This window comes from Hesperophylax consimilis, chromosome 19 (assembly GCF_061612785.1).
Source record: "Hesperophylax consimilis isolate HC1 chromosome 19, BYU_Hcon_1.0, whole genome shotgun sequence".
In the NCBI taxonomy this organism is placed as follows: domain Eukaryota; kingdom Metazoa; phylum Arthropoda; class Insecta; order Trichoptera; family Limnephilidae; genus Hesperophylax; species Hesperophylax consimilis.
Window position 1 is genome coordinate 24,839,028 of NC_142854.1, and position 12,533 is coordinate 24,851,560.

At 37.8% G+C, this 12,533-nt stretch overlaps 1 protein-coding gene across 2 annotated transcripts in view; it reads right to left on the reverse strand.

Annotated features, from left to right (window-relative positions):
- Window positions 1–523: 523 nt before the first annotated feature.
- The window catches only part of LOC149415034 (uncharacterized), a 155,176-nt gene continuing 143,166 nt past the window's right edge, over window positions 524–12,533 (reverse strand). For both annotated transcript variants that reach the window (XM_089643548.1, XM_089643549.1), the window contains 4 exons: window positions 11,986–12,182; window positions 9,845–9,982; window positions 1,999–2,168; window positions 524–886 (listed from right to left, as the gene is read on the reverse strand). In XM_089643548.1, coding sequence (XP_089499674.1) covers window positions 804–886; window positions 1,999–2,168; window positions 9,845–9,982; window positions 11,986–12,182 — 588 coding nt within the window. In that variant the 3' untranslated portion in view covers window positions 524–803. The remainder of the gene's footprint in view (window positions 887–1,998; window positions 2,169–9,844; window positions 9,983–11,985; window positions 12,183–12,533) is intronic.

Below are 12,533 nucleotides of genomic sequence, written 5' to 3' on the forward strand. Positions count from 1 at the left end.
GTGTGTCAAAATGATCTACGCGTGTGTTTCTAAACCCGCCATGTCGGCTCAGTTGACTTTCAAAATCACGAAGTGAGTATCAAAATCCGCTATATCCATTTTATTTATCAAAATAACTTAATTATTGCTAGACATATATAGAAAAATAAATGCTTTTCGAAATTTTATTACTCCAATTCATTATATAAAAAATTGTAATGCATTTACTTATGTACGCTAGAGATGTGACAGTTTTTTGCGGTTTTCTCCAAATCAATGAAAGTTGATATAGCGGGTATAGAAATTACACGACTCATATAATAAAGGCATATTAAAACACACGCGTACTCGAACGCTATGTTGTGTCAAAGTTTCAAAGCAATCGTTGAAGAAATTTCAGAGATATAAGATTTCAAACAAACAAACATTTTCGATAGATTAAAAAATTGAATTTCGGCTGTTGATCTAAACTTGAAGAACGCAATCATAATTATGTTCATAATTCATAAAAAATATATACTCAAACCTAGTATTATATTCCATCCAGATAACTTCAAAAGCAAACTTCGTAGTTGTGAAAAAAATTTCTTAAAACAATTTGTTTAACAAAATGTACATTTTTATAAAGACGAAGATTTTCTTGAGTAGTCGGTCTGGAAAGAGTGTTATGGCAGTTGGATGGGTCGGAGTAACCCTAAATTAAGAGTCATGACCCTGTCTATCGGGTCATGACCCTAACTGTTGGATCGCGACCCTATTTGTTGGGTTACGACCCTAAAGCGTGGATCATGTTGGGTCGTGACCCGAATCGTTGGTCCTTGTGTTCAGTTGGGTCGTGGCCACCCCTTTGTGGCTTGGAAGGTTCTAACTTCGGTCGATTGGAATGTGGAAAGGTGTTGGTGATCTCCTAAAATAAAATAATAAAATTGGTTAAGAAATTCATAGATAAATGTAGATGAAACAATAAATTGGCACATCCTGATAAAAAAAATGGAGGGTGCGGCAATTATGATGGAAATTCCTTTAAATGGCAGCAACAAGATGGATCAAAAGTAAAAGGATGTAACTTATAAAAGGCGTTGTATTCTAGGTGCACATTTTTCATGTTATTTATGCCCGGAAACCAGTGGTACAAAACTGGTAAAAATTCGGTAACTAAGGGGTAAAAAAAAGGCTTTTTTTTCATGACATGTGAACATAGCAACATATACGTATAAGGACAACCTACTGGCAGTAGGTTGTCTCATATAGCGTCCCGTATTCGTCTTAGTGTAAGCGAGTAAGCTTGTTGTCATCTCCATCACTTCCATGATGTAGAATGTCGTATTCAACGCAACTTTTAAGTACATAAACGCTGCCCGTTCCTGTATCTATTTCGTTCATTCGCACATATTCTTTGTCTATCTTTGTCATACATGACCAATATGTTTGAATTAAGAATTTACGGGAAGCATAAGTGTTTGTTTGTCACTTTTTGAGAGACAATAACAAGTCTTTTATGCAGGTTTCACATGAGGACAGGACAATACTGTCTTGTCTCTGTTCCAGACCCATTATCCTAGTGTGAATAGTAGTGTGGTGGACAAGACAATGAACCAAAATATTGTCCCAGAGATACACAGGCAAGCTATCTCCACAGGATAGTGACTAAACCCCACCACCGTGCACGGCTGCGTTGTCCATGTGTTAACGCCTATGGACAATAGCCAGTCGCTCAACGCGTAAGTATCGCGGCTCTCAGCGTTCGGGTTTCGTATTTCGGCTAAAAATTGTAGCGTAAATGGAACACCACAATACATCTTGGCATAAAAGACCTAATATTTTTCGTGTATGTTTCATTGTCCTATCCTGAACGGTCGAGGCTGTTACAGAGGTGAGACAGTACAATATTGTATTGTCTCCTGCATTGTCCTCTTATGATCTCGGCATAAGTTTTTAATGGTTCATTTATCTTGTATGAACCGCCGAGTATCGGATATTTGCGTAACTATAGGCTTAAGTGGTTTATTGGTTAGCTACCTTGTTGCTGGTTGAGCCTCCTGATTGGGCGAGGGGTCTGCTCGTCTTCGTCGTCCGTGTTGTCTCCATCATCCATCTCGTGCGTGGCCCAGCGCTCCGTAAACTCGGAGGCGGAGCGTACCAAACTGGGCTGACTCAGCGAGCGCTGCAAGGAGCGCTGGCTCAGAGTTCTAAAGGACGTAAGTTACACAAGTTAGTATACTCGAGGTTCTGGGGAAATAATTAACAAATTAATTTATTAATTAATTAATTAGTATACTTGGAGAAGGTGGATGAGTTTGTGTATTTAGGAAGTATGTTTACGACAGATGGGAAAGCTGACAGAGATATTGAAAGATGGGTAAATGCAGGTAACTCCATTAATGGAGGACTGAACGCAGTCGATACTTAACAAAAAACTGTCCAAAGAAGCGAAGCTAGCAGTTCACAATGGAGTGCTGGTACCTACGCTGATGTATGGAAGTGAGGCATGGAACTGACAGAGAAAGGATGAAAGTAGACTGAATGCTTTAGAAATGAGATCCCTGAGGCGTATGTGTAGTAAAATCATATATGATCATGTGAGAAATGTGGAGATATGCAAAGAATGTAAGCGTATTGAGTAAGAATAAGAAAGGCACACTTAAATAATTTGGGCATGTAGAGCAAATGAATGAAGAAAAGAGTGTTAGGAGAATACATGTACAATGCAAATATGAATAGTAGAACTTGGAATAACAGAAGTGTATGTATGAACGTGAATGAGGCAAGGAGTGTGTGCAAAGACTGAGTTGTTTGATGGTTGTGATGTTTTGGACACTCACATAAAATAAACGAAACGAACGTGCTCAAAAAAAATTTTGTTTAGACAACGACGGGAGATTTATGGACAGACAGGCCTGGAGTAAACACATTCACACGGGACATGGCGCAGGGACGGGCAGTCGAGTTTTGAACTTGGGTGCATTGACAGCCCCGAGAAATGGATACAAATCAGAAGTGTTGTTTGAAATTACAGTTAATTATTGAATTCAAATGGTATTAGAGAATATTGCGGAATATTGAATTAAAGTGAAAGATTATTGATCCGGTGTTTGTGTGAAGTGAAAGTGGTTCGACTCAGTGAGAAACAATTAATAATAATGACAATAATAATAATTGGATAATTTGTAGAGCGCCGTTTTGTAAAAACCCACCTCAGGGGCGCCAGGTGTTGTGCAATCGCGATTGTGTTATAAAGTTGTGTTGATTTAAACGTGATTTCGTATACAGTTCGAACTAGATTGCTTGTCTTAAAAACATGAAAATAATAAAAATAATGGTTGCGTTTTTAAAACAGAGTGAATGTACTTAAAGGCAGGAAGTGTTTAATCGGGCTAAGTTGTTGATTTGGCGAGATGGCATTCTATCCACGGAGACCGAAAACCAGAGAATCAAATGGATTATTAACTGTGGGTTCGAATCCTAACAGATTAGGGAGGTACAATTTTATTTACAGGAATATTTAATTACCCTTTTATAAGCGTAGGGAGGAGGTCGAAAATTAAAGTGATTTAGCTATATAGTGTAACCAGGTAAGCTTCACGCTGAGAATGAGAGGTGCCTAACTGGGTGAGTTTTTTATATTATTTATTAAATTTCAGAGGACCTTTTTAAAAGACGGATACAACCGAGGTACAGGAACTAAGTTTACGACACCTGCCGCCCAAATAATGTTATCATTAACAGGGATGTGCTAGGCGAACCGTCAATCAGCTGTGAGCGAGAGACGAGTCAACGACCTTTTCATATATAGGACAAGACGCAGGTACAGTCAGTCAAAGGGGAAGTTTTGCTAGCGTATGCCGTCCCGAATTGAAAGCGTTCGGATGCAACCAGACGGAACAAAATGAAAACTTTTCTTCTGTTATTTGACTTTTCTAATTTAATACTTTTCATCTATTGTTTGACTTTCTAAGTAACGAATTGGGATGCACAAAAACAAATCTAAAGTCGGAAGAGGGAGATGGTAATCTCCGAAATAAAACTACCAACCGAACAACTTTTCTCAACAGGTACCTTTCGAGAGGTAGGCAGCCTCTTTAAATTAAATGCAAAAAATCAAACCAATTATCCGTTTATACCTTACCTGAGAGGATAGGTATTCAGTAGGAGTTACCCATACCTAATACACGAGGATGCTAGTAACCTCATAAAATAAATACTGGAACCAAATATTAAAATACAGACAGTCCTCATCCCAAATTTGGCATATCGAGTAGACCTTACATATATCTCACATGATAATTGGCTGAATGGGTAGGCACACAACCTATCGTTAATAAGCGGGCAAAATGTCGACAAGATCGTCGTGTGTTATATATGTATTGACCTAGAAAGGGATGTAAATCCCCGACGACGTGGGAGTTACAATGTTTTCTAGAGGTGGCTCGTAACTTAGGACCTCACGTGTCACACTTTCGCGACTAGATTCGTGACAAGGGATGTCATGGCTTTCCCCTTCTACACTCAGTAAAGTAGGTTATCCTGGAGGTGTTTGAGATTGGGGCAATTCTGAAATTGGTGATGAGACCTGGTTTTCTTTATTCTGGCGTGAAGGTTGCCGATTTGGAACAAGGGGAGACCCGGCCGGTTGTGATATCCAGACACGCAGATATCGATCGCCTTGCTCAAATTATCATCCATCAGTTTTGTTTGGTAAGAGGAGGAGTCAATTTTAGCTTGAAAAAAATTCATTTCCTTTCCTCTCCTTCCCCTCCCAAAAAAATATACATGGATGGCGCCGGCAACTAACACCATAAACTTATCGTATGTATATCACATATATAAAATCTAACACTTTATTATATTCACATTACCCTACGATAGGTAGAATCGAGTAGCTAGTGGGGGGAGAGCAGGCGACTTAGAAGATAAGGTTTATAAAATGGTTTTAAAACACAGCAGTAATGAATTCAACTCACTCTATCTCAAAAGAACCAAGGGATACCACACATATATAGATAACTAGGTTTCTAAACCGAGAAACAAAAACCCAACACAACGTTCGGTGAAGCCTTTTTATACTGAACCGTCACGTGAAATGAGTACGTTCAAGGTCGTACGTCACGTAGACAAACTAGGATGTACACACTTGAAGGGGTGTGTAATAAAGAGAGAGGCAAGGGATTAAAAGACGGCAGGGAGGACCTTCCTACCCCGGATATATATATAACCAAAGCCTTATGGAAAAGTTACCTACGGGACTTAAGAAAAATTTATCGTAGAAAGAAGAGAAGGAAAAGTTTGAAGTAGAAAGGGCAGACCATTACATCTGATGCCGCAAACCAGGAGAGATAGATATAAAAGCTGGCTTGAGTTCATTACTGTTGTTGAGAAAAAAAATGGATTTCATAAACCTTATTAATTCACATTAACAGCAAAAGAAATGGTACCTATCGTCAAAAATGATAACAGAGACATCGTACTTCAAAGGCAAAATAGAATAAACAGACAGACCCGGAAAACATTGAATTCATTGTGACGACAAAAAACATCTAAAATGTTCATAAACAACGAAGCCAAAGGATAAACAAACATCGAAATCGGATTAATTATAACACAAGAATAAGATAGCTGGGACAAATCTAAAATAAACATTGCATCGGATATCGTGAAGTATATGGCATATTTTATACCATTGATATTAGAATAACTGTAAACAATTATTGTTTATTCCAGATCTAAAAGGCAGAGAATGTTTAAGTCATAAATAACACAGACGGACAAAAAACCATCGGATCACAGCCGAGGACACAAAATAAAAACAAATCAACATGGAAATAAATAACACTCGAATATAATACAAATAACGCATTGAGATGAAAAAACACAAAGTTAAGTCAAGTACTATTATGTAATAAACAAAACTCGGAGTTTAAAATTCGAAAATAAACAAGTGTGACATGACATATTGAATTTCTACCCATAGAGACACAAAAACACTTGAAAAAGCTGAGGGCGGAAAAAAACTCACCAGTAGAACAAGCCGATAATCACGGGAACCAAAAAATAAACAGATGCTAGGTTAGAAACGAAGAACAGGGGCGCTCAACATTTTGGAAGAATTAAAATAAAATTTAAAATAAAAATAAAAAATAAATACAGAGGTATTCGAGAAACGTAAATTACCTATAGTTATTTCTAATCCCATCGACTAACACGAGGAAGCGAGATTACCCGCTGGGCTTAGAACTAAAGGGAGGCTGTGATGTTTTGGACACTCACATAAAATAAACGAAACGAACGTGCTCAAAAAAAATTTTGTTTAGACAACGACGGGAGATTTATGGACAGACAGGCCTGGAGTAAACACATTCACACGGGACATGGCGCAGGGACGGGCAGTCGAGTTTTGAACTTGGGTGCATTGACAGCCCCGAGAAATGGATACAAATCAGAAGTGTTGTTTGAAATTACAGTTAATTATTGAATTCAAATGGTATTAGAGAATATTGCGGAATATTGAATTAAAGTGAAAGATTATTGATCCGGTGTTTGTGTGAAGTGAAAGTGGTTCGACTCAGTGAGAAACAATTAATAATAATGACAATAATAATAATTGGATAATTTGTAGAGCGCCGTTTTGTAAAAACCCACCTCAGGGGCGCCAGGTGTTGTGCAATCGCGATTGTGTTATAAAGTTGTGTTGATTTAAACGTGATTTCGTATACAGTTCGAACTAGATTGCTTGTCTTAAAAACATGAAAATAATAAAAATAATGGTTGCGTTTTTAAAACAGAGTGAATGTACTTAAAGGCAGGAAGTGTTTAATCGGGCTAAGTTGTTGATTTGGCGAGATGGCATTCTATCCACGGAGACCGAAAACCAGAGAATCAAATGGATTATTAACTGTGGGTTCGAATCCTAACAGATTAGGGAGGTACAATTTTATTTACAGGAATATTTAATTACCCTTTTATAAGCGTAGGGAGGAGGTCGAAAATTAAAGTGATTTAGCTATATAGTGTAACCAGGTAAGCTTCACGCTGAGAATGAGAGGTGCCTAACTGGGTGAGTTTTTTATATTATTTATTAAATTTCAGAGGACCTTTTTAAAAGACGGATACAACCGAGGTACAGGAACTAAGTTTACGACACCTGCCGCCCAAATAATGTTATCATTAACAGGGATGTGCTAGGCGAACCGTCAATCAGCTGTGAGCGAGAGACGAGTCAACGACCTTTTCATATATAGGACAAGACGCAGGTACAGTCAGTCAAAGGGGAAGTTTTGCTAGCGTATGCCGTCCCGAATTGAAAGCGTTCGGATGCAACCAGACGGAACAAAATGAAAACTTTTCTTCTGTTATTTGACTTTTCTAATTTAATACTTTTCATCTATTGTTTGACTTTCTAAGTAACGAATTGGGATGCACAAAAACAAATCTAAAGTCGGAAGAGGGAGATGGTAATCTCCGAAATAAAACTACCAACCGAACAACTTTTCTCAACAGGTACCTTTCGAGAGGTAGGCAGCCTCTTTAAATTAAATGCAAAAAATCAAACCAATTATCCGTTTATACCTTACCTGAGAGGATAGGTATTCAGTAGGAGTTACCCATACCTAATACACGAGGATGCTAGTAACCTCATAAAATAAATACTGGAACCAAATATTAAAATACAGACAGTCCTCATCCCAAATTTGGCATATCGAGTAGACCTTACATATATCTCACATGATAATTGGCTGAATGGGTAGGCACACAACCTATCGTTAATAAGCGGGCAAAATGTCGACAAGATCGTCGTGTGTTATATATGTATTGACCTAGAAAGGGATGTAAATCCCCGACGACGTGGGAGTTACAATGTTTTCTAGAGGTGGCTCGTAACTTAGGACCTCACGTGTCACACTTTCGCGACTAGATTCGTGACAAGGGATGTCATGGCTTTCCCCTTCTACACTCAGTAAAGTAGGTTATCCTGGAGGTGTTTGAGATTGGGGCAATTCTGAAATTGGTGATGAGACCTGGTTTTCTTTATTCTGGCGTGAAGGTTGCCGATTTGGAACAAGGGGAGACCCGGCCGGTTGTGATATCCAGACACGCAGATATCGATCGCCTTGCTCAAATTATCATCCATCAGTTTTGTTTGGTAAGAGGAGGAGTCAATTTTAGCTTGAAAAAAATTCATTTCCTTTCCTCTCCTTCCCCTCCCAAAAAAATATACATGGATGGCGCCGGCAACTAACACCATAAACTTATCGTATGTATATCACATATATAAAATCTAACACTTTATTATATTCACATTACCCTACGATAGGTAGAATCGAGTAGCTAGTGGGGGGAGAGCAGGCGACTTAGAAGATAAGGTTTATAAAATGGTTTTAAAACACAGCAGTAATGAATTCAACTCACTCTATCTCAAAAGAACCAAGGGATACCACACATATATAGATAACTAGGTTTCTAAACCGAGAAACAAAAACCCAACACAACGTTCGGTGAAGCCTTTTTATACTGAACCGTCACGTGAAATGAGTACGTTCAAGGTCGTACGTCACGTAGACAAACTAGGATGTACACACTTGAAGGGGTGTGTAATAAAGAGAGAGGCAAGGGATTAAAAGACGGCAGGGAGGACCTTCCTACCCCGGATATATATATAACCAAAGCCTTATGGAAAAGTTACCTACGGGACTTAAGAAAAATTTATCGTAGAAAGAAGAGAAGGAAAAGTTTGAAGTAGAAAGGGCAGACCATTACATGGTCCATCCTCTCTGCTTACTCCTACGGGGAAACGGCATGATGGTTAGTTAGTTTAGGATAGCAGTGAGTTACAATGCTCTAAGACCAAAGGCAATTTATGTGTAGTTTCAAGTTCGGGTATGAATTATATTGCGAACTGAATATTTATAAGTGGCAATTTTATTAAACCTCCACTAAAAATAACTGTTACTGGCAGTAGGCTGATTATTACAGCACCTGTGCAAAGCAATGATTGCATGGCTTTACGTTATGTATCATGCTAAAAGGTTGAGTAGATAAGTCAAACGTGCAGCCATTAAAAGGTGGCAGGGTGCGATTAAATAATAATTGAAAAATAAGGAAAAATTTATTAACGTTGGTTGATTGTGAAATTCATTTGGTGGCATCCGTGGTCGAGGTCTAAGGAAATCACACTAGCAACCTAAATCCTGGCGTGTGTAAGTAAATTGTATTTGATTAATTTGTGTTATTTAACCATTAATTCATTTTTTCAAGTCCTTATTAATTTGGATTTTATTTTTTACTAGCTGTACCCCGCCACGCGTTGCCGTGGTTTAGTCTGTCTGCGCAGATAGAGAAACAATAGCACATGTTGCTATTACGTCCAACAGATGGATCTGTTTTTAAAAAGAGCATGTTTTCAACTGTCACAGTTGACATCTATATAAATAGGTATGTAAAAACACACGCATATTTGAATGTCGAAATTTCAAAACAATCGGTATAGAACTTTTTGACGTTTAAGATTTAGACATTAGCGTTAGATTACACATCTGCCCTGATGATGGAGACAGCAATGCTGTCCGAAACGTTGGCTAAAGAAGGGGGTAGCCTAACATGGCATAATACCCCAAAAACAAATCACTATAATGACCATTTACATTGTTATTTAGATAGATAATAATGATAACATAGCATTTATAGAGCGCAGTTTAGTGTCATTTCACTTCAAGTGCGTATATATAGAGATAGATTTCAAAAATGTTTTAATTTTCTTTTCTTTTTAAGGTTTGTTTCTCTTAGGTACAACTGGTACTGATTTCACTTCACCTTGAGGTGATTTTTCCACAAAAACGGCGCTGTATTTATAATCAAATAATTATATTTTTACCTGGGCATCCTGAAGTCATTGTCAGCCTCACTGTCGGTGTCGTAGAAGCGAGCTGACAAGGCCATGCCCATGGAGGCCTCTGATTGAGAGTCCATGTTGTCCATGCGTGCATAATCTACCATCATCTCCGACATTGACCTGTTGATACATTATTTCAAACGTTATTTAATATTATCTAATATGTACAGAGATGTGCAAAATGGGTACCCAAAACCATTTGAAATGCAAAATGGAAATGGGTCAAAACTTATCCATTTGAAAATGCAAAATGCAAAATGGTTTTTAGAAAGGCATTTCAAATGCAAAATGCAAAATACCTATTTTCAAAATGCATTGAAAATGCAAAATGGTTTCTCAGGTCAAACAATTAAAATAATTATAGAATTTTTAACCAATTTTGTCATTTAATAATGGACATCACGTAGAACAAACATATTACATAATGGTAAATCCAAAAACACCACGACTACAGATTATGAAACCACAAAAAATTTGCGCGGGACTAATGTTGCCAACGTAAAAACATATAAACTTCTCTCTAACATTTAATATTACAGCGTCATGGCCCCATGTTCAGAATTTGAATCAGTATTTTTTGTAATGGTATCACTCAATTGCCAGGGCTCCTACCAGGGAGCAACTTGATAAATGTAAATTATCTCTCATAGCGAGGTTGAGGACCGACTGATATTTGGAGCTTATGAAAAAAATATGAGTGGAGATAGTAGGAAGAATGTTTCAAAAAAGCATTTAAAATGGAAAATGCATTGAGAAAAGCATTTAAAATGCAAAATGGAAAATACCAATTTTGCATTTTGCATTTCCATTTAAAATGGATTTATTTGAAATAAAGCACATCTCTGAATATGTACATATAAATTTGAAAGTATCTATCTCGAATGTTTGTACATTATGTTTCATAATTTTTGTATAAATTCAAAATCAGTAAAGGGGAAGTTGGGGCGCAGCTGAATTAGAAGCTTTTGGCAAAATGAGATAGTTTTTTCTACCAATAAAACTTATGTTATGTTCCTAACCTAATTGAAAACCTTTATTGAGAGAAGTATTCTCAAATCGCCTTTCGTATTGGCCTCTCCCACTCTTTTTAGTACCTTGCGTCTGCCAAGTGATCACAAGATGCCATTCAAAAGCAAATTGTCCACAATTTCGGAGGCCATCTTGAATTTATACAAATTTTCACAAATTCGGGTCAAAATCGGTATAGGGGAGGTTAGAGGGAACTGAACTCAAATCTTATGTAAAAATCACAGACATATGAATATATAGACTAGAAATTAAAGGTGAGGGGTAAAATCAACTGTTGAAGAACGAAGGGGGTAAAGCTGATTGTGATTCGTCAATAAATCAATCTGACAGTATATAGGCATCTCGCATTATAATATCACCATTTAGTTCTTAAAAGTAAAATCTGCTTTTGAATGAATAGACATTTTTACATGGGAGCGCAAATTACTCGCCACGTTATGAACAAATTAGCGAAGTCCAAATTCGGCAAAAAAAAATTTCTTCTATTTTCGAGTCTAGTCTCGAATATTTTGTTTACGTATTTAGTTAAGATACTTTTATAAGTGTTCATAATTTACTTCCCAGTAACAACGATGCGCACACTTGAGAATCGCTACATTCGACCAATGTTGGCTCGATGTGATAGTATATGTTTCTACAACTGATTCATATTATACGACGTGAATAAGCTTAAAATGATGCTTACATATGGAATGTAATACGACAATTGGGTTTATTCTCTTTTTCACATCTATTTTTAGAAGTTTTCATATCACAAGCCACTATTCTGCCGTGTTATTTCATAAAATGCCTCGACCATAGCTCGACGCTAGTTCGAACAAGAATGATGACGTCACATTCTCAAGATTCACGGGAAGCCATACGCGAGCCCAGCCGTCTCCAATGGAACCGGTATGGGGAGTGGGGAATAATACGCTTTTAATCACTTAGGGCAGGTCTACTAATATTCATATGTCTATGGTAAAAATACACAAATTCGGTGGCCATATTTAAATTCTGTATTTCTCTCTGATTTGGTTAATAATCAGAATATGGGAGGTTAGGGGGAAGGTGAGGTCGAATCAAAGATGCACAATGTCAGCGTGCAGTCTCACCGCATGTCCTGGTGGTCGCTGGGGCAGCTGGCTCGCGAGGGACGGCGCGGATCCTGACTATGCGCGCTCCCCTGGTGATGGGACGGGGGTACTGCCACGGAGGATGCTGCATCGCTATCGCTGTACTCGTAGAGCGTCGGCAGTGAGCTGCGGCGCGAACGCGTGTCCCAGTCTGACTTCTTGCGGTAGCGGCCGCCCTAGGGCAATAGCAACACATATTAAAGAAACATTCGGACAAATCGGTTCAAAGACAAAAAAGAATCATTGAAAACAAAATTAACCTAACCCAGCCTAACCTATGCTTTAAAATCATGTACTGTTTTGCCACAGTTCCGTTTTATAGTTATCTTTCAATTCGATCATTGAATCAATTTGATTTTGAGCTATAATTTTTCTTTCTTCTCCACTTTGCATAGTGTATAATATAATAATAATTACATTTCTTTTTCACACCTCAAAGCTTGATGTTGGATACTTCTAAAATTCTTTTTTTTATATTTTTGAGCAAATCGGGGCAAGTGTGTTTACATTGGGGAGGATCTTATAAA